The 25,545-nt window shown below is 32.8% G+C and overlaps 1 protein-coding gene across 1 annotated transcript; it reads left to right on the top strand.

The window, feature by feature from the left end:
* The first annotated feature begins 454 nt into the window (after nt 1-454).
* On the top strand, nt 455-25,545 carry LOC139518110 (uncharacterized). Its single transcript, XM_071309777.1, has 4 exons — nt 455-562; nt 22,156-22,255; nt 22,555-22,631; nt 24,012-25,545. Exons 1-4 carry the CDS (start codon nt 508-510, stop codon nt 24,194-24,196), a joined length of 417 nt encoding a protein of 138 aa, XP_071165878.1. The 5' UTR covers nt 455-507; the 3' UTR covers nt 24,197-25,545.

The raw sequence follows: 25,545 nt of genomic DNA, 5'->3' as shown, positions 1-25,545 counted from the left end.
TATTCATTTCGTACGTTTCATCGTGTTTGCTGTCTTCCGTCACTTTAATGACCTTTGAATATTTTATTATTGACTAATTACTTTGAAACCAAACAGTTGTTTGTAAGCTATACTTTATCAACTGATTTTCTACTATCTTGTTATATTCATTTTTGATATCAAGCTAATCATAACATTTAAATAAATTCTTTGTCAAAGTAAAACGTGTACTTAAATTTTAAGAATTTTCCTTTATTTAAAAGTATGATTTCGAAATGTAACTCGGAAAAGCCAATTTTTGATAAAAAGAAAATGTACACACTGAATGTATGTTTGCTTAACCAAGCAAAGGAAACATTGCCAACTTTTCAAATCGAAACCTTTTTTTTTATTTGCATATAAATAAAAATTACAGGAAGTAAATAGTTGGCATTGTTTTAAATCAGAACAGATCATTAGGTTTAAATATAATAAAATAATAATTATGTATCCTTTATCTTTCAAACATTTTAGTACAGGACAGCATACATGGATTTCGTATTATTTATAACTGGTATATCTTCGTTGATAATAAATGTGAAAGGTAGGTTAAATTGTACAAAATGATAATTTCACGTGAAATGTATTTCCATTCTTTTCTCGTGAATTTAAAACCTTTCTGTATTCCTGTTTTTTTGCTGTAACTTTTTTTACTCTAACTTTCCTAAGTATGGTTGAAAGGTCGACAATTTAAAAAAAAATGAAAGAAATTATCAATGAATTACATCATTCCAAAGATAGTCCGTGCGACCTTTACCGCCAAAAAATTAATATAACAAATACATTCGTCTTTTAAAATTTTAGCGGTGTATGCATATTTTCTATAAATTTTGAACAAAGCTCTGACGGCGTGCTCAATGTTAAAGACAATTGTAAAATGCGCTTTTAAATATTGTTATATACAACCATGTTGTAAATACATTTTAAATAGGAAGTGTTTTTCATGATAATAGGATGAATGCTCTCCATACATATTCACATTATTATTAAGGTTATCCAAATTGAATCTATAAAGTATGAAATGAACATAGAGAAAATAGCAAAAATGTGTGAAACTTGTAATATTAAATGTACACGTAACAAAAATAATTGAATAACTGGTAGGAAAAAATATGTAATTTAAAGAAATGACGCTATGGAAGCTATATTTTGAAAAGGGTTTATATCGTAGTTATTATTAATACGCTTATTATTACTATTAAACTGCGCTTAGCAAATATTTATATAATGATTTAAATCGTTCCTTGCATTTAATAAAATAAAATCTGATTTTTGTTTACACATACAGGAATGGTCAGATTTAGTTCTCTTGTCTGATTTGTGGGTACTTATACAGGAATGGTCTGATTTAGTTCTCTTGTAATTGATTGTTTATCTTTCTTGACTGATGGTAATGCCTCAAGGGATTATATGTATACACTAAGTTACTATATCATAAAATTATATCAGTTGCAGGTAAAGAAAAGTGAAAACTATTATAACTTCTTTTAGGTTATGGTGCTTTAATCTCTTACTTTTCACAATGGTTGTACTGAAACTCGATTGATCATACATGTTGTACTTTAAAAAAATAGAAAATAAATAATTTTTATTTACTAATGACACTTTTTCAGTCGTTAATGTCGTTCATCTCTCTTGTGATCCATTGAGCAAATGTACGGCAGTCACACTTTATATTTATACATATTGTGTATGTTTGTATTATTTACTTTTGAGTACAACTTAAACCTAGCTGTTTCGTATCCAGTTTTAATATGCATAGTAGTAATATCGTGTAGATGAAATTTTCGATCGTCATTTCTTTATATAGTATCAGAAAACGTCGGGTTTTTCATTTGGAACAAGTCTATTAATTATATTGACAAATGATATGGGTGTTTCAAACCGGAAGTTACTCAATCCGGAAGTTACTATGTTGATACAGATAGGTTTCCATATGGAACAAGTCGTTCAACTATTCCTTATACGATTAACGTCAAAGAAACGACAATATGGATAATAGCTTTCTTTTCAAATCAGTGATCTGTATATATAACAGTTTTGCGTTTTTAGTTGGCATAGCTCACCTTTAAAAAAGAATAGTTCTATATAGAATGTTCTTTACGTTATAACGTACATATTCTAAACAATAAATGTTTAAGAGTCTATAAGCAAGTATAGAAACATATCATCTAACGAACCATTGCCTTTTACAATCTAGATTCATTGATGACCTGTTTACGGAAATGCGTGAAATAGTTATCTCAACTTAGGCAATATCCTTCATCATAAATTAATTCAATCGAAAATACCTCCCTATTTCAAAGACCAGTCTGTACCAATCATTTCTTATACCTATACCAAACCTATTGCAACTAAAGTTTTCAATTACAAACACGTTTTGCAGGATCCGATATTGACGACTTCAAGTCTAAACCTCCTGATTGCACTTCTTCTAGTTCACAATTCACATATAATCCTGCTGGCCACGTTATTACCGGTGACCTCAACATTGTTAATAACACTTCTCTACGAAATGTGTTATCGAAAGGTCCGAAATATCGTGAGCCTAAATCCATCAATTGGAAATACAACTTTAAAATTTTGATGGATTCAGTTGAGGATTATGCCAGGCAATGGGCTAAGCGCGAGGAGGAAGACGTAGACACTCTTTCCGCATGGATTAAGGCAGTGAGGTCGTTGATACAAATCAGAATTAAGAAACTGAATGGGTCTATCAATGTTCATGCTACGTCAATCTTTAAAGACCCAAATGTTGCAAAACACCTATCCTACCTCCATGACAAATATGTTGTTGTCCCCGCAGATAAAGCCCCAAACAACATCGTTTTTGTATGTAAAACTCATTACATTAACTGCTTGATAAACGAATTAGATATTTCCAATTCACTTGGAAACTCAACATATACCCTCACGACACTTACCAAAGAGGAAATCCTGGATAATCATAGGTCTGTTTTGTGTTCCTTTGGAATTTCCACCAAAAATGAAGAACTGGATCTGCCATCACTGTATTGGATACCTAAACTACATAAGTGTCCTTACAAACAACGGTATATTGCTGGGTGTTCCATGTGCTCCACGAAGCCTCTTTCTAAATTATTAACATCTATTTTATCAGCAATCAAAGACCAGTTTCAAAGTTATTTTGAACTATTCTAGAGGGGGCGTGAATCAGATGTGGATACATAAACATTCCAAAGATCGTTTAGAGTACATACAATCTAACTCTCTTTAATCTTGTAACAGTATTAAAACGTTTGACTTTTTTACTCTATACACTAATATTCCACATTCCAAACTAAAAGACAAATTGAAAGAGTTGGTATTGCTTTGCTTCGTAAAAAACGAATGGCCAACGTAGATACAAGTATCTTGTCTTAGGGAGGGATAAATCCTACTTTGTAAAGGATCACTCTGATTCGAACAAAAAATTCTCTGAAACTGATATTATCAAGATGCTCGATTTCTTGATTGACAACATATTTGTTACGTTCTGAGGACGTGTTTTTCAACAGACTGTCGACATTCCAATGGGAACAAACTGTGCCCCTCTACTTGCCGACTTGTTTCTTTATTATTATGAGGCTGACTTCATGCAAGAACTTTTTAGGAAGAAAGATAAGAAGTTAGCAATATCCTTTAACTCTACTTTTCGCTATATAGATGATGTTCTTTCACTAAATAATTCAAAATTTGGTGACTATGTGGAACGCATCTATCCAATCGAGCTAGAGATAAAGGATACTACAGATACAGTTAAGTCGGCCTCATATCTTGACTTACATCTAGAAATTGACAATGAGGGTCGGTTGAAAACAAAACTTTGCAACAAAAGAAATGATTTTATCTTTCCAATTGTGAACTTTCCATTTCTAAGTAGCAACATTCCAGCATCACCTGCATACGGGGTATATATATCTCAATTGATACGATATTCCCGTGCTTGCTATTCCTATCATGATTTTCTTGCTGCTCACAAGGAAGCTATTAAATCAAGGAGTTCCAAATGGTGAAGTTGAAATCATCCCTTCGAAAATGTTACGGACGCCATCACGAGTTGGTTGACCGTTATGGAATAACCGTTTCACAAATGATATCGGATATGTTCCTTACGTCGTAACTACAATCCCCTTCCCTTTCATGAATGTGAACTACCGAATTAGACTATTTACCGAATTTGTTATCACATAAGCAACACGACGGGTGCCGCATGTGGAGAGGGATCTGCCTACCCTTCCGGAGCACCTGAGATCACCCCTAGTTTTTTTGTGGGGTTCGTGTTGTTTATTCTTTAGTTTTCTATGTTGTGTCTTGTGTGCTGCTGTTGCAGTGGCGGTTACATAGACATTTGACACCCATCTTGGCCAAAAGTCATGTGTTTCGCCCGATTTTGGTCCGATCGAGCAAATTTTGCATCAGGTTTGACATGGTTTAGACGATGAAAACCACCACCAATATCATAAAGTCAGCTTGAGTTTGATATGCGAGACAAGTGGAACAACATTCCTCGAGATCACATTAAACGTCCGGGATGATTAATTCCACAGCGCTGTCGAGATTGCGCTGCACAACGGGGTTGTAACATGTTTTGTTAGGACTGTGAGTTGATGATTCGACATTGGATGTTTCGTTCACCTATAGCGTCTAAAAGATGACAATGGAACATTTTTGTTTGATATCGATCTATTGTTAGGATTGTTAATTTTCAAGAGCAATTTATTTTGAAAGATTATCATTTCTAATATAAATTTTATTTTTGAAAAACCAAGTGTTGCGTTTTCATTGGCACTCAGTATATATATTGTTGCTATACTTCAGCGATAAAGAAGCTCTTGAACAAGAAATTATAACGTTACACTTATACTACAGACATTCCAGACTTAATACATGTATCTCTGAAATAATATTATAATGGAGAATTGTAAGATGAATATTCTTCTCATGAAACATTTAAATAATCTTCCAGACCCAATTGTTTTGTATTCCCATAAACGTTTTATTTACTCGTATTTGCAGTAGCTTCAAAATCCACCTTTACCATGTCTCTGAAGGCTATTCCAATAGTGTGCATCCTGTGATCTGAAATCTTTACCATGTCTCTAAAGGCTATCCCAATAGTGTGCATCATGTGCACTGGAATGTTTAACATGTTGATTTATTCGTGAAATACATGCGTTTTACAAACCAATTCGTATAAAATACGATGGTATACAACGGAAAAGAAAGGATACAATTTAGCAGTGGCAATGTTGGGAAATTTCAATAACACAGACACTTTAATAAGAGAACACTCTAAAAAGTTTTTCTTATGAGTTGATTGATATTAACATAAAGATTGTGAAAGTGTTCAATAGCAAAATAAGGTAGAATATCCGAACAATACCCGATAATCAACACATTAAGACAGTTCAATCAACGTTCCGTCAAATGTCATTGGTTCCTATACCAGGAAGTTACATGTTAATTTTGATAGTTGATTTTCATATGGAAAAAGTCGTTCAGTTGTACTTGAAACAACACTATCAATAAGATCTTTCCTTTTTAAATCAGTGATCTGTATATATACAGTTTTTCGCTTTTAGTTTGTATAGCTCAGCTTTAGAATAAAAATAAACGATATTGAATGTTCTTTTCGTTCCAACGTATATTCTAAACAATAACTGTCTACATATCTTTACGCAAGGATGGTAAAAACCTCATATAACGAACCATTGTCATTTACAAACTAGATTTATTGCTGACCTGTTTTCGAAAATGCATGAAATAGTTGCTACAATTATGACTTTAAATTGATATAAAAAACATTCAGTAGATATATAAAACAGTGTTGCTATACTCTATTGATAAAGACTCTTCCAAAAGAAAGTGGTTGAACCATAAATTGCAACGTATAACTATAATACAGAAATTCCAGAATAAATGCAGCTTTGAGACAAGGTTAATAATATACAAGGAAGTAATATACAATGAAGTAATATGCAATGAAGAAGTTTAAGATGAATCTTCTTCTCCTGAAACATATCTGAACAATTTATATGTTCTTTGAATGACCATTTGTTTTTGTATGCTCATAAACGTTTTATGGACTCGTATTTGCATTTGCTTCAAAATAAAAAAAAAGATTTTGTTAGTTTCGCACGTCTCTGAAAGCTCTTCCAATAGTGTGCATCGTGTGCATTGAAATCTTCAGCCTGCTTGGGGAAGTAAGTAAGTAAATAAGTAAGTAAAACTTTATTTGGATTCGGCATATTGACAAACAGTACAAACATAAGCTCCAATGAGCTTTTCACCGAATATAAAAACATCTGCAATAACAAATAAAACAAGGCATGCAGCATGCAATAAATAATAAAAAACAGCACCAAAAATTAACTCTAAGCAAATAGCATATCCATGTATCTTGCGAAATACCAAAACATATATATGAAGCACTAAATTTTTAAAAACATTGCAGTTTAAAAATTATTTTTAAATAATTTATTATTTATAAAGTAAAAATTTCAAATCTTTCAAATTTTAAAATAAAAAAACAAAATTTCAGTTGCAATGCAAACTGTAAATGCAGCATAAAAAGCATAAATATTGTAACACAAGTTATCTACAGGCAGAGCAAAAACATTCTGTTCCACTCCAGGACTGAACAATTCTTTTCAAAATGTGAGAAGCTGTAAACAGTCCTGAAATGGTCTGGTAAGCTATTCCACAAAGAAGCAGCAGCAAAACTAAAAGATTTTTTCCATAAGAGGTAGTTCTTACCTGTGGTATTTCCAAAATATGTCTGTATCTTAAAGAATATTTAGTGTGTTTAATTTGGAGTAAATTTTGTAAACATACAGGAGCCAAATTATTCAAAATTTTATAAGTCTCAAATTCCATTGTCCTGATGCGTCTTACTTGTACGGTTGGAACCTTTGCGTTCTTAAGAAGAGTTTCAGAGGGACTAAAATGGACTGAAACGGATATGTACGTTCCTATTAGGTTTAGTAAGGTTTATAACGTTTTTTTATACGTGTCAAATTTTTCACACGATGAAAAATTGTCAAGGAAATACAAGTACTACTACGTATGACTACGGCTACAATACGGAACTCTACGGATTAATATAGATTACCACGAATGATGTCGGATCGTATCCGTAGCTAATTAGTCCGACATCAAATCCGTGAATGTGTGACATAGGCATTAAATAAATTCGTCTTTTTAGAATTAAGGCGGTATATGCATATTTTCTATAAATTGTGGACAGCGCTTTGGATTCACTTCATTTATTAGATATAAATATTAATCCTTTTCCATCTCTGGGTCGAAATCTGCCTGTATGTTAGTCCAAAGATGTATCATGAGCTAATTATAAGTTGTCAAATCGATGCTAAGCCTTATAGATTATTGCATATCTTTTCTTTAATCCACAGAAATAATTCAGAAAATAAGGTATTTTCTCCTAAGGCATAGTTTTTTTGTAATATATATTTTATTATTTTCATATCATTTTCAAATCTCATCTACAAATAAAGATGCACAAACAAATTATTCTGCTATAAATCCTAAACATATAGTTAACCATACTTGTTACAAATATTATAAAATACAAAGTCAGTAATAGATTACAGAGTACATCTGCATTGAGCTCTATTTCTTAATAATATTATCAATGCTTGACCATTTTTCTTTTAATCTTATTGCTTTACTGGTAGAGCATAAATTCATAGAGACCATGTCAACCCTATAATAATAGTTTAGCCATTCAATTGCTTCAGCAACAGATGGGACTGTAAATCTAAATCTACATAAATAAACATATCTTTTCAATATCAGAATACATGTATTAAGAATATCTTTAAATAGATGATATTTAACACCCAAGATTATACTTGATAAGGTTGGGAGAAAGCTTACATTACATACATCTTCTAACTTTTGAAAAAAATTAAGCCAGAATGTTCGAACATAACTACATTCAAAAAAGAGGTGTATGTATGTTTCTTTAGTTTCAGTACAAAAAGTGCACAGTTCTGTTTCACTATATTTACACTTCATAAGTAAAGTATTTGTTCCTAGAATTCTATGGAGTAATCTGTATTGAAATGCCCTTAAAGTGGGATCTTCAGTTATAAGTAAAGGAAGACTAAAAAAATAATTCCATTCTTCGGCCACAATATCTATTCTCAATTTCATTTTCCATTTCTCTTGTATGCGTGATGGGGTTTCCTTTATTTTATCTAGAAAAAATTTATAAAAATGTTTTGATACTTTATCAACTGTTTTTATGGCGGTAACATTTTTGTGACTGACAGTATTTAGTTTGATAAATACTTGAGAATGAATAACATTCTTCCATTCCTTTGGCAGTGCCAAGATTAGTCCATAGAAATCTAAGAAAGTTGTTTTTATATTATAATTTCTAATAAATTCATCATAATTGTAAAATTCTCCATTTTCCTTAATGAGATCATTTATGAAAAATACATTATTCTGTATCCATTTTTTGTAAAAAGCTGTTTTTCCATCAATCATAATATTTTCATTTAAAAACAATGGTTGAGACAAAATATCACTTGGGGCTGTGGTCAGAGGTTCACACAATGAGGTCCATGATGAAATTACATTTTGCCAAAAAGGGTTAAATTCTTTTTTAATTTCATTGAGTGCTGATTTTGATAAATGCCACATATTTTCACCACCATTCATTTCAAGGTGATCTGCCAGTAGAACCTTCCATGAGGAATAATTTGTGGGGTCTAAAACTTTTTTAACCCAGGATAACTTAAGTGATTTTATAAATGATTCAATATGTGGCATTTTTACACCACCATCCTCGTAATTTGAGATAAGTATATTTCTTTTAATTTTGTCCCCTTTACCATCCCACACAAATCTGTATAGCATAGATTGTAACTGCTTTAATATATCTGGGGATGGATCTGGTAAAACAGTAAAACATTGAATTAGAATTGGTAGGGCGAGAGTTTTCACAACTACAATTTTCCCATATATAGTAATATTTCTAAATGACCAGTCACTTAAAAGATTTTTAAGTTTTTGAATTTTTTCTAAATAATTATCAACACATATATCAACTTTTGACAAACAATATTGAATGCCTAGGAGTTTGAAATTTCCTGAATGGTTCCATATTATTGTTTTATTTGTGTTTAGCTCCTCACCACAGCCCCTTTTTGCCCCAATCCATATTACTTGGGTTTTTTCAAAATTAGCCTTCAAACCAGAGCATGAGTAAAACAAGTCTATCTTATCTAGAGCACTGTTGAGAGATTCTTCACTATCATCCAGGATCAAAGTCGAATCATCAGCATACTGACTGAGTAAAAATTCAGAATTCTTAATCTTTATACCATTTATGTTGTTGTCATATTTTATTGATGCACTAAGCAGTTCCAAACATAAAATAAAGAGATAGGGAGACAATGGATCCCCTTGTCGTACCCCCCTCTCTATTACAAAAAAATCAGATAGATAACCATTATTTTGAATGCAGCTTTGTGAATTATAGTAAAGGGTTGTGAACCATTTCACTATTGTGTCCCCAAAACCTAGAAATTTCAAGGTTTCACATATAAAGTTCCACTCAAGAGAGTCGAAGGCTTTTTCAAAGTCCAACAAGACAAGCAAGCCAGGAATATCTTCGTCATCTACTTTTTTCAAGAGGTCATATATAAGTCTCGTACACTCACCAATATATCTGCCTTTCATAAAGCCAGTTTGAGTTTCACTAATCAGGTGATCAAGGACTTTTTTAATTCTATTTGCAATACATGTTGATACTATTTTATAGTCTACATTAAGCAGTGAAATAGGTCGCCAATTTTTTAGAAAATGTTTTGGTTTACCATCTTTGGGTAGACAGGTGATAACACCTTGTTGTTCATCAGAGAGAATTTTGATAAATGGGTTTTCAAGAGAAAAGAAATTAGCTCTGTGTGTATTATTTATAAGTGTTTTCTTAGATGAATATAGATTCTCATAATATAACTTTTGTTCCGCACGAATTTTTGCTTGATCAGTGATGCATTCACCATTATCTAAAGTTAATTTTTGTATTACTTTGTCAATATAATTTCTTTTCTCTAGATTACAGAAATATTTTGTACTTCTCTCCCCTTCAATTTGCCATTTAGCTTTTGCTCTCATTATTGCCCCTTTTATTCTAGATTCTCTTAACGACCTTAACTGAAGTTCAATACGTGTAATTTCTTCCCTTTTATCATTGATATTTTCATTATTGTTCAAATTGTTCAATTGACTTTCTAGTTCTTGTTCTTCCCTACTGCGTTCTTTCTTTTTAAAAGATGAATAAGAAATTGTTTTTCCTCGTATCATCAGTTTTAAAGTTTCCCAAAACAGTTGGTCGGAAATGGAAAATTCTATTTCTTCCCTATTTTCAGAGTCAACTATTTTATATTGATCAATACATTCAGCAATACAAGTTTTAGTATTAGTAATAAATTCTTTGTCGTATAATAAAGCATTGTTAAATTTCCACGTCCCTTTGCCTTTTTCATTTGTATTAAATTGAATGGACAGAGATACAGGTGAGTGATCAGACCTATATGCAACACCAATATCACACGAGGTTATCAGTGGTTGAAAATCAGATGAGACAAGGAAGTAGTCCAGTCTTGCCTGCTTCTTGTTAGGTCCTCTCCAGGAAAACCTCTTTTTCTCTGGGTATAATTCCCTATAAACATCAACCAGATCTATTTCTGACATCATTTCATTAACCTTTTTTTGAGCTTTAGGATTATTTTTATGCAAATAGTTTAAAGTATCCATATCATAATTTTGTGGTAAATTCCAATCACCCCCCACTATTACTGAAGTATTACCAAAATTTTCAATATCTCTTTGGAGTATTTCATAAAAAGCTGGTTTGTCCTCATTGGGTCCATATACCACTGCTATTGTCATTCTATGATTGAAAATTTTTATATCTAGAATTGCATAGTTCCCGTTTTGATCCACTTTCTGTCCAAAAATTTCAAAAGAAAAAGTGCTTCTAAACAAGATAGCCACGCCTCTACTGCTCGTGGTATGCGACCCAAATATAATTTTATAACCCCATTCTGCCTGCCAATACTTTTCAAGTTCTTTTTTACAGTGAGTATCTACCAAGAAGACCATATCATAATTTTCTCTACATTTACTAAATATATCTCTTCTTTTAATTTTATCAGAAGACAGGCCTCTACAATTTATGCAACCAATTTTCAAACTACCCATATTTTATATCACTTACAATTGTAACAGATGAATGATCTAAAATTATACAGTCAATCAACATATTCAGAGCAATACAAAAAAATAAAGTACAAATAAGTAGAGAGAAATGAAAGTGACATAAAAATGTTTTTTTCGAACCGTTTAACCCGCAACAACCTGAGGTCTCCCGTTTCATGGTAATACAATTCTAATTAAGTAAATTAATTAACTAAAATACAGTGGGTGTCTCTCTTCCCCAGCCCTTTATATATAAAAACAAAATATAGTTTTTTTAACAAAAACAAAAAAACAAAAACAAAAATAACTGTTTTCCCCTTTCTTTATACCTCTAAAAAAAAAAGATTATGGTGCAAATCTCTGTAAGTCTTTTCCCATTTCAAGTTTTGTAATGTTTTTAATTTTGAGGATCAGAAGTTCAACTGTTTATTATTGTTGTCCGGGGTGCCCCCTTTTTGCTGAAAGCAGATAATTCTGCTTTTATTTGAGAATGACATGTCTCTCAGATTGTTTAGTTGCTTTTTAAAGGTGATACAGTTTTGAACAACTGTTAAGTGACATTCTATTTATATGTGGGGTTCTTTACATAAAAGTAGACAGTATGAGGAATTATAGCCATGTGCGTTTTATATGATGGACCGCTAGTAATTAAGTCTGACCACGTTTAAAACTTAATAAAAACTATTAACACCTACTAGACGAGTTCAATAAGGGTGTATATTTTGAATAAAGTTTACCTAAGTACTCTTGAAAGGCACATATAATGTATTTCTTTAGTTTAGAGAGGGTTTCATTATTCTCCGTGTTTTTGTCTGTATCATGAGCCAAAACATCCGGTTTACGTTGCACATGCCCACCTGAGCAATCTAATATGCAAATTAGCCATGTGCGGATGAGCCAGGACATACAATTTATCAACATAGAAAAAAAAACCCGAACAATTAGAGAGAGTTTTAGAATACACAATGTAGAATAAAAACAACCCAAAAATCAGGAACGTAGTAATAAAATACAACAATAATAAACAGAATGTTACTGTGAGTGTTCCAATGCAATTTGTTTAAATATTTTTTTGTTTAAAATCAGTTAAAAGTTATTTATTTTACATGAGAAGGTCTGCTGAAGGGTCTATGATGATCTCTTCTTTTTTAGCATGACAAACGGATACTCTTTAATGTATACAAGATGGACTTTCCTCTGTTCAGATGAAGACAGTGCACGTCTTTCATTTAAAAGATTAAATCGAAGTTTGGCAACAGACGGCGGCACATCGGGCACAACACTATACCCACTTCCACGTTGGAGCTTCATCCCAGCGGCCAGAACGTCGTCTCGATCTATCAGACTATTAAAGCGCACAATAATCTTTCTCTTCTCTTTGTCTCCCTCTTTTCCTGGTAGCCTATGCACAGCCTGGAACAGCATTTTTTCGATGCGCTCCTTGGGTATTTCTAAAGTTTTTTTCAAAGAAGTGTCGGACATACACATCAGTTGCTTTAGGTATCTCGGCCAAGGGGGTTCCTCTCACACCACTTACCACCAGGTTCCATTTTCTGCCCCAATACTCTAGCTTTAGTCTTTCTTTTTCTTCTGTCGATATTTTTTCCTCAATATCAGGAAGGAGAGTGTTATGTATGTCTTTAATACTGTCATCCATGAGTTTAGCATGAGATTCAAGGTTTTCTACATTGTCCTTTAGTACCTTGACCTCTGTTTTCAGAAATTCAACATCCCCCTCTAATTTGAGGTGCAAACTTGCAAAGCATTCGGACACAGATTTAGATTCGTACATTTTTTTTAATGTCTCATACCTTTCTTGTTCCCTGGGGTCCATGGTTATCAGTTGTCTCCGTATATTTCCGTCAAAATGTACTTTAAGTAACGATTATCGATTCTGACTCCGACCACTGACCTGACCTCTGTTTACACGAATAACGAAGTTCGGTCCACTCGAATAATATTTCCAAGATAATGTTTGTAACAATTAAAGACTTTTGTATTAGGTTTATGTCATTAAAAACTTGCTAGAGTTTTTGTGGATCATCTATTGTTTTTAGTTTACGACCTTCACATAACTCACATACATTTACTAACTGGTTTTTCAATAAAAAAGGCGGAGAGTAGAAAAACACCACTTCATGCAATCGCCATGCTACCGGAAGTCTCCTAAGGCATAGTTGACTATGTTTCTATTGGTCATATTGCTGCTCAATTATTCTATTAATCTATAAAAACCGTTTTCATGATGGGTTACCCTTTGTATTAATTATACATTGTATATAGTGCATTGTTGAGTTTAGGGATATGATATTTAAAACTAAAAAGTGTGCCAGAAAAAAAAAATAACGATCTCGTTTTTTATTAGGAATAACAATAGTTTAATTTCCTATTGCAACCGACTTTGTTGAAAATGTCACTAACGTTTTAACAACATGCTAGTAATAGTTAAACAGCAAAGGTACAAGCGGATGACGAAAAGTTTCGCATATTGACAGAAAGGCAGCAGAGATATTTTCTTATGCCTTTTATTATAAGTTGATATCAAATAATATCTATACTATTAATGTAAGACCTCATTTTGTGTGTCGCTTCTCTTCCTTCCACAATTAATTAATCATTATGTCTCTGTGTCATAAAGGTACCATGCATAGTCGCATTTGTTATCCATTCTTATGATTATTCAGATTGAGTTATTTTGGGAGGAAAATGGAAAAAGGCGTCCGGATATTGTTTCCGTCATCAGACCGACTTTTAATGATAAATAAGACTTCCGATTTTTAACTTTCACATGATTTTCGCGTTTATCTACATGTCCACTTTGATTATACAACTATACTATGCAGAAACTATCTATATAATTATAGCAGTGATCGCCGTGAAGAAGAAACTTGAATATACGTATGTTTCAGAAGGTTTCAGACCACAAGTAATTCCCTTTGTTCGTGGTCTTGGCATATAGTTCCCAATTATTATATGGGGTCATGCTTCCTAAGTATTCTGTCTACTGTTTTATTTGAAATTTTTACTATTTTAAAAGGGGCTATATCAGTTGCACATATATATTGAAATAAGTAAAACATGTGAAAAAAAAATATTATTGAAAGTGAAAGAAGGGATTTGGCCAAATTGAAAGTAGATTAGAAATTAGCCTTAGTCATTTATACAAGATTAAAATCCTACCATTGACATGTTGATAGGGGTCTCAAAAGAATAAAGCACTGATTGATTGTCCTAGAAGTATAATATTCTATTAGAATAATAATGGTTTATAAACAGTTACCTTTATTTCATGTTTGAAGCCATGCCAAATTTTAGATTTATTTGACTTTTTCCAAAAATGCATTCTAGCAAAGGGTAAGAATAATTTTGTTCCAGAAATGCGAAAAAAATGGAATAAAACAGAAATGAAACAAATAACGGACTGTGGAAAAAGGCAAAAAATGAAATTAATAGAATATTAAAAAAAAATAGAAAAAGGGAGAGGGCCGATATAAATTGTCTGGGCTTTTAAGAGGCGACTTCCGACCTGAGGGCCTTCTAAAAACGACCAGCGACCTGTAAAATTTGGAAAAAAACGACCTCTGACCGACTTCCGTCCTTTGTGTTGGGATAAACGATCTGCGACCTTTACATTTCCCTTAAAAACGACCTCTAGACGAATTTAAAAGCGACCTTGCGACCTGAGGATGGTATCCTATGGGAGCCTCCAGTAACATACTCTAAATGTATGTTCTAGTAAGATTAATATGTACACAGATATTTTGTAAGATGCATAATGATTTAAATATTGGCTGGCATTTAAATTAAAAAAAAAGCAAGGGTGTATTTTTTATACACAAAGTTACTATATCGTAAAGTTAAATAAATTGCAGTTAAAGAAAACAGAGGTTATGGTGCTTTAATCTCTTGCCTTTCAGAATCTTGAGTAGTACTGGAACGCGATTGATCATACGTTTTGTACTGTAAAAAATAAGATAAATAAAATATATTACTTATGCTACTCTTCAGCCTTAAACTTCTTCTATTTTGTTATCCATTGAGCAACTATATGGCAGTTACATAAATCGCTAGATACAATTATAAATATCATGGGTGTTTGTATTATTATATTTTTCAAAACTACGCTTTCTTTTGAATACAACTTGAACCTAGCTGTTTCGACTTGAGAACGTGTACATGACATTTCCGATTGTCATTACTAAATATATCAATCGAAAGTTTTGTAATAGAATGGTCAGTACCACATTTAATTTCATACAAACAATTAGTATGGTGAAAACATATTTTAGTTTAAGATTTAATTAAAGCATTAAAATAAGAGAAGACTTTTTTTTTAAATCACTGTGAACGTTTTTTCGAATGAGTTATCATATTGTCAAACATTGTGTTTTAAGTAGGGATGTCAAAAGATCTGCAGCCGGTTGTACGAACGTTTTATTAAATTTAACAGCTCATTAAATAAAGTCATCATAGATACCAGGACTAAATTTTATATATACGCCAGACGCGCGTTTCGTCTACAAAAGACTCACCAGAAGTGTCAATAGCGTGTCATTAACTAATGTGTCATTAAGTCTGTTGTACAAATAGTTTAATGAGGAAAAAGTTTAAAGACGACGGATGTTTACATCTTAGGGAATTGTGGGAAATATTTAGGGGAAAACCAATATTTAATGATAGTTTAATGACGCAACCTTCATTAAATGTTTATTAGTTAATGAGCAACAAAAATGTGCTTCGTGTAACACATTTTAACGGACTCATTAACTAATGTCACATTAACAACTTAATGCATCATAAAGCCTTAATGACTCATTAAGCTAATGACACTTTCGTATAACCGGCTGCTGAAATTTAATACTCGGATACTCGGTCATGATACTCGAGTACTGGCGAGTACTCGGATGAATCTGAAACGTCTTTTGAAAAGTTTGAAATTTTAGGTGGGATGCAGTGTTTCACCTTTCATAAACATATTAACGAAAGACATGCGTACTACAAACATAGCTTGCTCCTCTGTTTTTTTTTTTTTTTGTGTGTCAATTACACATGAATTACCGCTCGCCGTTTTTACAATAACCTATCATAATAGCAATTATTGTTTGTGTACCTGTTCAAAAACCAAGTTCCAATAAAATCAAAATTATTTGTACAAAAAGTCCGTCAAAGTAGACAATGAATGTATAAACTGTTCCGGAGGAGTTGGTATTTTTTATAATACGACTTGTCCATTTATTTGTCAACAACAATACATCAAATTACTTGTACTTTTTCTGTGTTTTGTTTTTTGGCACTATCAATTGTCTGGTTTTCTTTGTTTTTTTTTCGACCTTTGGGTTTGAATGGCGCTCTCGTACTTTCTTTAAATTGTAAATTAAACAATTATAGTTAAGTTTCAAATACAGAGTAATTAAATTAATTTAAATGTCCATGTTATACCAATCACGTTTACATAGAAGTCTTGATTAACAAACAAAGCTAATTTTTTACGGCTTGTGATGAGTTAATTAATAATCCATCAAAGTGTTGATCCGTGTACAAACACCGTTAAAAAAGTCTCTAATCAGTTGCGTAGGGTTACCCACAGGTCACTTTGATTTTGTTCTTGTTTAGAAATATGATCTGGTCACTAATTTCAGACGAAAGACTGTTTGACTTTCTATTTTTTGATACAAGTAGAAACATGAAAACATTCCCTCAGAAGGAAAGAACATTGCTGGTACTACTATAACAAATAGAATTAATATTATGTATGTTGTTAATTGATTTCATTAAGTATTACAAAGGGGATACTTCAACAGAACTAAAGTGAGTGGAAATGTGAAGAGAACTATCTGAAGAGGAATAACAGGCAAACGAGTATCAGAGTACTAAAAATGTACTCGAGTACTCGGCCTTCCAATCGAGTACGGGTACTCGACTACTCGTTGCCATCCCTAGTTTTAAGTGTTAGAGCAAAAATTTGGTCGAATGTCCAAACAATACCCGATAATTAAAAAAAATATATGTGGTTAAATCATCGTTTCGAGAAATGCCATTGGTCTTTCAACCAGGAAGTTACTATTTTAAAATTAAAAGCTGATTTACATATGGAACAAATCGTTCAATTATACTTTATACGATTTACGAAACAACACTATCAATAAGATCTTTCTTTTTTAAATCAGTTATCTATATATATAACAGTTTTAGTTTACATAGCTCACCTTTAGAATAAAAATTAACGATATTGAATGTTCTCATCGTTCCAACGTATATTTTTAACAATAACTGTCTACATATCTTTACGCAAGGATGGAAAAACCACATATAGCGAACCACTGTCCTTTACAAACTAGATTAATTGCTGACCTGTTTTCAAAAATGCATGAAATAATTGTTACAATTATCGCTTGGAATCGATTGAAAGCATTCACTAGATATATAAAACATTGTTGCTATACTGTTTATTCTTTATCGATAAAGACACCTTTGAAATAAAGTGGTAGGTTGAACCTGAAATTACAACGTTAAACTTAAATCTCTGAGACAAAGTTAATAATATAATGAAGAAGTGAAAGATGAATATATGTTCTTCTTATGCCCATTTGTTTTTGTATACTCATAAACGTTTTATGAACTCGTATTTTCATTAGATTCCAGAACGATGATTATCTGGTGGTCTCGCACATCTTTGAGTTATATTCCAATAGTGTGCATCGTGCACGTGCGCACTGAAATCTTTAGCATGCTGATTTATTCGTTAAATACATGTGTTTTACAGAACAATCCGTATAAAATCGATGGTATAAAACGGAATGGACGGATAAGAATGGGGGAATGGGAATGCTGAAAAACAATCAGCATAATTTTCCACACTTACACAGAAATATATGGATAGAGTTGAGTAGAATCGACAAACTTAGTCTCAGCATCTGCCTTCAATGAACAATACTTAAAATAAAATGATAAAGATCTTTTGCTACCGGAGTGTGTCATATTCAATTTACGAGACAATCAAGGCTGTGAGGTTGTTGATACAAATTAGAATCAAGAAACTGAATGGGTCTATCAATACCCCATGCTACGTCAATCTTTAAAGACCCAAATGTTGCAAAACATTTATCCTACCTCTCTAACTAATATGTTGTCCCCGCAAAATTAAAGCCCCAAACATCTTCGTTTCTGTGTGAAAACTTGATAAATGAATTCGGTATTGACAATTCACATGGAAACTAAAAATTTCCCTCATGACACTTACCAAAGAGGAAATTCTGGATAATTATATAGTAATCAAAGTATTATAATTAAATAGTTATCAAAGGTACCAGGATTATAATTTAGTACGCTAGACGCGCGTTTTGTCTTCATAAGACTCATCAGTGACGCTTATATCGAAATATTTATAAAGCCAAATACGCCAGACGCGCGTTTCGTCTACATAAGACTCATCAGTGACGCTCAGACTAACAGGTTAAAATGTCAAAACAAGTACAAAGTTGAAGAGCATTGAGGACAAACAAATTTCAAAAAGTTGAGCCAAATACGGCAAAGGTAATTTTTGCCTTGAATAAGATAATCCTTAGTTTTTCGAGAAAAAAACAAATATGTCTGTTCTATGTTCCTTTTGAATTTCAACTAAAGATGACGAACTGAATCTTCCATCACTGTATTGAATGCCTAAACTACATAAGTATCCTTACAAACAAAGGTATATTGATGGTTCTCCACGAAACCTCTTTCTGAATTATGAACATCTATTTTATCAGCGATCTAAGTCGGGCTTTAGTCTTAGATGCATGATTTATTTTATTAATTATTAGTGGCTTTGAACTTGCTGTATGATAACTGCGAGTACTCTCAGATCTGTTCCTAGTGTCTTTTTGTTGTCCGAATGTACAAGTACCCGGCCATGTCCACTTGTATTTGTGTCCATCTGATGAGTTAAGCCTTTTTCAAGTAGTTTTTATAGTTCGTTATTATGTTGTACTGTTATCCCACTGTCCCAGGTTAGGGGAGGTATGGTATCCCGCTAACATGTTTAACCCCTCCACATAATTTAAGTATGTGTCTGTCCCAAGTCAGGAGCCTGTAATTCAGTGGTTGTCGTTTGTTTATGTGTTACATATTTGTTTTTCGATAACAAAAATTATACAAATAAGGCCGTTAGTTTTCTCGTTTGAATTGTTTTACATTGTCATATCGGGGCCTTTTATAGCTGACTATGCGGTATGGGCTTTGGTCATTGTTGGAGGCCGTACGGTGATCTAAAGTCGTCAATGTCTGTGTCATTTAAGTCTCTTGTGGACAGTTGTCACATTGGCAACCATACCACATCTTCTTTTTTATATTCAAAGTTATTGTGAAACTGCCTATTCTAGAGGTGGCGTGAATCAGATGCGGATACTTAAAAATTCAAAAGATCTTTTAGAGTACTACATACAATCTAAGACTCTTCCATCTTGCAATAGAATAAAACATTTGACTTTTCTACACTTTACACAAGTATTCCCCATTCCAAACTAAAAGACAAAATGAAAGAGTTGGTATTAGAATGTTTCGTTAAAGAGAAGTACCAAAGTAGATACAAGTAACTTGTCTTAGGGAGGGATAAATCCTACTTTGTAAAGTATCACACTAATTCAAACAAAATTCTTTGAAGCTGACATTATCAAGATGTTTGATTTCTTGATTTGCAACATATTTGTTATATTCGGAGGACGTGTTTTTCAACAGACTGTCGGCATTTCCATGAGAAACAATTGTGCCCCTTTTTTGCCGACTTGATTATTTATTATTTTGAGGATGACTTCCTACAGGAACTTCTCAGGATTAAAAATAAGAAGTAAGCAAAATCCTGTTTCGCTATATAGGTGATATTCTCTCACTATATACTTCACAAATTTGGTGACTATGTTGAAAGCATCTTTCCCATCGAACAAAAATTAAAGGATTCAACAGATACTGTTACGTCTGTTTCATATTTCGACTTACATCTAGAAATTTAAAATGAGGGTTGGTTGAAACAAACGGGATGATTTCATTTTCCCAATTGTGAACATTCCATTTCTATGTAGCAACATTCCAGCAGCGCCTGCATAAAAAGTAAATATCTACATATTGATACGATATTCCTGCGCTTGTATTTCCTATCATGATTTCCTTGATAGAGGGTTGTATTTTCCTATCCTACAATTTTTATACTATTTACCTGATTTGTTATCACATAATCAACACGACGGGTGCCACTTGTAGAGCAGGATCATCTCACCCTTCCTGAGCACCTGAGATCACCCCTAGGTTTTGGTGGGGTTCGTGTTGCCTATTTTTTAGTTTTCTATGTTGTGTCATGTTTTCTATTGTTTGTCTGTTTGTCTTCTTTCATTTTTAGCCAGACGTTGTCAGTTTATTTTTCATTTTTAAGTTTGACTGTCCCTTTGGTATCTTTCGTCCCTCTTTTGCTGCTCAATAGGAAGCTATTGAGCCAAGAGTTCCAAATGGTGAAGTTGAAATTATCCCTTCGTAAATTGACGTCATCACGAATTGGTTTACCGTTATGGAATAACCGTTTCACAGATGATATCGGATATTTTTCGTACGAGGTAACTACAACCCCCTTCCCTTTTCATGAATGTGACCTACCGAATTTGACTATTTACCGAGTTTGTAAAACCATGAGCAACACGACGGGTGCCACATGTGGAGCAGGATCCGCTTATCCATCTTGAGCACCAGAAATCACCCCCAGTTTTTGGTGGGGTTCGTTTTGCTCAATCTTTAGTTTTCTATGTTGTTTCTTGTGAACTGTTATTTGTCTGCTTGATTTTATTTTGAGCCATGGCGTTGTCAGTTTATTTTCGATTTCTGAGTTTGACTGTTCCTCTGGTATCGTTCGTCCTTCTTTTATCACACTGGTAAAAAAACTCTTAGCATATGAGGTCTGCCGAAACGGCACAACATCTCTAGGTAAAGAGCTTTTTTTGTAGTATGTCTGTTTCCGAAAATTCTCCCGTGATTGGTATAAATAAATAAACTTAAGTTTACCAGCTTGAAAAATGCGAAGATTTCATCTTTTCAATTGTCATCATCACATTTCTCAGGAGCAACGTAACTTCTTTTCCATAGTTTGCCGTTTGCATATATCAATTTAAATTTTGGGCTCGTGTATGTTTAAACCAAACGTACTCCTGACTAAATTAGCTTTTATGAATAGTCTCTCTTCGTAGAAGGGATCAGAGGCAGGTCGTTTTTAAATGCGTGTGGTCTTCAAATCTACTACATAACAATACATTGTTTACTCTCCTCTTTCAAAACCACAAAATGGTTTTGGGGAAAGTATATAAACTTTCCCAGTGTCTTCTAAACAATGTAGTAATAAACAGGGAATCGTATTTTTAGATAAAACTATTCCGTGGTTAAAACTTTAACCGAGGGATTCATTTAACCAAGGATTTAAAAAAGGATAAAACCTTACCACGTTTAAGTTTCACCAACGATTGACTTCAATAAAACAACGACTAGCAGATGCTGATAATTTAATCATAAACCAATCTAACGAATGGTCAAAAGCTATAATACAAATAAAAAAATTTCAATGTGTTGAATTAATCTAATAATGTACGAAATGCCAAGTACATTATTGATAGCACAGACCATTGTATATTGAGAAAATATACTGCCAAAGACAGTTTAATTTCCATTAATTCCAAAAGGGAAAATATTCCAATGTATAAAAAGCAATTAGAAGTCTTCACATTCAATGTTACAAAAGTAACTCACTTTCAGTTTTAGTTTGTTACCCCGATTTTGTTTTTTGTCCATGGATTTATGAGTTTGAACAGCGGTATACTACTGTTGTCTTTATTTGAGGTTAGCCTCAAATTGCGTCCCAATGTTCATAGGTTTTACTGTATTTTACAGGTCAGTCGTGTTACTATGACTACCATCATTGTACAGGATATGATTGGTGCTGCCCTGATAGTTACGTTTGCACTGGGTCGTCAACCTGTTTATCCATTCGGTGAGTACTGTAATTACTGGAGTTTTTTTGGAAAGTCTTTTAATCGATTGATTGTTAGCTGTCAACTACATACTCAGTGATTTCACACAAATTATCATATTTTATCTATAACATGCCTCTCTATTACTAAGAAAAGTTCCAAATTACCAAACCTTTTTTTGGTAAACAATAACTAATGCATGGGCTCGCTATAATGTTTTTATGAATCGCTCTAAAGAATGTTTTTACTGCATGTAGAGTATTCCAATATTTGCTCCAGTGTGTATCTTTGCCTAATTTGGAATATATTCTGTTTTCAGAGCAATAGTCGGTATATGTATTGGAGGTTTGTTTGGTCTCGCTATTTTCATCAGCTGCATATACTTCAGCTGCAAAAGTAAGTTTATATTAAGTGTTCATGCAACATTGAAAAAAGATTAATTAATCGTTTTGATTTACTAAGAGAAAGACAACATATAATGTTTAAAAAAGAAATTAAAATAGATGGCACACAATGGTGATTATCAAAATAACTTCGCATGTGTTTACGTGAAACTAAACACATTCATTCATATGAAATCAAACTGGTGTTTCATTTTGAGAGTGACGCCGTATGAGCGCCAAAATTGGTAGAGCATGTAAATGAACTATCGTGGACATATTTACATTCATATGAGCAATAACCTTGAGTTTTAGATTAGCACATAAATTAGATCTGTTTTTATCAATGTTAGATAATTGTCACAATGTTGTAAATATAAATGATAAAAATGTGGGCACTTGAGTGCCAGTGTAACAACTCTCCATTGAGGTAACATTGTATAAAAAGTTAACAAATATTGGTAACAAAATGGCTTCAACACGGTGCCTATGTTAAGATACGAACAGCAATGTATTAAAGGCCCCTTTTTTGCCTGATATTCGGAATCCTCTAGTTTTATCCATGTAATTAAACAATTTCCCCTGCCAAACTATACTTTTCTTTTTTTATTACATATTGTTTAAAAAGTCACATTTGAACATGCTATAAAATTCTTGTAATTTTTTTATAATTTTTGAAAGAAAGTTATGTCAATGTCAAATATATATTAAACGTCCAGACAGATATTTTTCCCGCCAAATTTTCAATGGCTTATATTTAGAAAAAGATAACACAAGGACTTTAGTTTTTTCTGCTTTTTCCTTCATTAACATACTATCATTTTAAAATAGTCTTTAAAAGGCTTGTGCTATTCTTGTCAGTTTGTTAGGTTATTCGTGTTGATCTGACTAGCAATGCACTTCTTTTTCATATTCTACATATCTAACAATTTGTCCTTGCCTTGTGTTTTACTGTTCTAGATTATAGATGTATTGAGCACTTCGCATCATGTTCAATCCCTAGGAAGTTAAGAGCGTAATATTCAGTGCTAGTTGTTGGTTGCTGTGTGGTGTGTTCTGTTTTTGTGTATAGATTTAAGCATAAACTGAGATGTTATTTGAAGTATAAATCCTGCTCTTGTTTTTTGTCTTCCGTCTGGTTTCAAATTTCGTCATTTCTGGGACTTTGATAGCTTTATCATAGATTTATAGTTTGTTGTGAATACACTGAAGTTGTTTAAACCACACTTATATACTTATAAAACTTGAACTTAAATTATCTAAACAACATATAACACACACAACCTTAATGTGAAAAGATGTTAAAGCCCAAATCAATGATATTATATAAACTTGCAAATTTTTTTTACTCCTTTTAAACGATCTAAAATTAATGAACAAATATTTGTTCACACAGAGCAGAAGGGCAGAGTTGGAACTGTTTTGACACATCCAGATGTAAACACCACAGTAGTTGGACAACACCAGTATGGGGAGCAAGCTTATGGACAACCGCCTGCATACGATCAAACGCAGTACAGTCAACCAAGCAGTTTTGCACAGCCAGGCCCGGATCCAGCATATCCACCCACTGAACCCTAACTGTTGTGCTAAAGCTACTGTTTCGGGAACTATACATTTATTATATTTATCAATATTTTATTGTGTGAATTTACTTATTTACGTTCTTATTTTGCAGTTAAGGGAATTGAAGTATGAACATATAATCCTAATGTAGGCCTTTCAATCATAATTAGTTAGAATAGTAGATTTATTAAGAAAAAAACTTCGAAACGAAAAAGGCAAAAGTTCCACGCATGATATACACACGAAGAATAATACATGGGAACTTTATGTGTAAATCATGCGGAGGACAATATATAAAGCAAATAATTTTCACTTGCATTTTTGCACGTATTTTACATTTTCTTGTTTTCAATTTTACTAGAACACACCCGCGAAATCGCGGACATATACAGCTTGTGGACTGTTTTTTGTAAAAGATATTATGTATGTAGAATTGTATAAAAGGTATCAAAAGCCCTCTCCCTTTTCCAAAGTCTGATATTTGTTTACTTTCTGTAAAATTCAATTATTTCTCTTGTGTCTGGCCTCAGACCACAATTATTCTTCTCCTTTACTACAATACTTCTTTTGGTAAAAGTTAAATCAAATTAACAATTTGCACCGTTTCAAACATGAAATAAATGGAACTGCTTATATATAGACCATTATTAGTCTAATAAAATATGCATCTAGGACAATCTTTTGAGAGCCTAATTAACATGCCAATGGTAGAATATGAATCATGTATAAATGACTAAGGATAATTTGAGGGGTGGTCGGAGAGGTCCTGATCCCAAAATCTCGGGCTAAAAACCATGAAATCCCGAGATGCAGAATTTAAAGAAATGCATATCCCGAAATCCCGAAATCAAAAAATATCTTCCTGGATCCCGTAAGGATCAATCCCCAAATCCCGAGCTTAAAAACAACAGATCCCGTCCGTCCGTGTCTGACCCGCTTCAGGTTAAAGTTTTTGGTCGAGGTAGTTTTAGATGAAGTTCAGCATTTTTTTCTTATTTTAATATATATGCAAGTCGTATGACCCCTTAATTAGTAAACATTTAAAAAAAACAGTAGACAGAATCAGGGCCGACTTTCTATACTAACATACTTACATATAAAGTCCCTGACAGAATACAGAGAGTCTCCATATATTAAAGTAGTATAATCGTTGATTACATGTAGATAAACGCGAAAATTAATTGTCTTCTCTAAGGAGGTATAATAGTTGTGATTCTTGCTATCTAAACACCATGATATGGAGAACACTTTGAAAGGCTTATTTTTTTTCCATTTTTGTTATCCATCATACGATTGATTGTACTTGTGTCAAATGTTTTACTTATTTTAAATAGTAAACATTTCAAAGAAAACAGTAGACAGAA

This window comes from Mytilus edulis, chromosome 3, assembly GCF_963676685.1.
Source record: "Mytilus edulis chromosome 3, xbMytEdul2.2, whole genome shotgun sequence".
NCBI lineage: Eukaryota > Metazoa > Mollusca > Bivalvia > Mytilida > Mytilidae > Mytilus > Mytilus edulis.
This window is presented reverse-complemented; position numbering and strand designations above follow the sequence as displayed.

Bases quoted from the DNA above. Each gene is read 5' to 3' on its own strand.
- LOC139518110 (XM_071309777.1), top strand. From the start codon at position 508: ATGGATTTCGTATTATTTATAACTGGTATATCTTCGTTGATAATAAAT. The intron at 563-22,155 runs GTAGGTTAAATT...TGTATTTTACAG, and splicing joins GTTGATAATAAATGTGAAAG to GTCAGTCGTGTTACTATGAC. The intron at 22,632-24,011 runs GTAAGTTTATAT...TTGTTCACACAG, and splicing joins CATATACTTCAGCTGCAAAA to AGCAGAAGGGCAGAGTTGGA.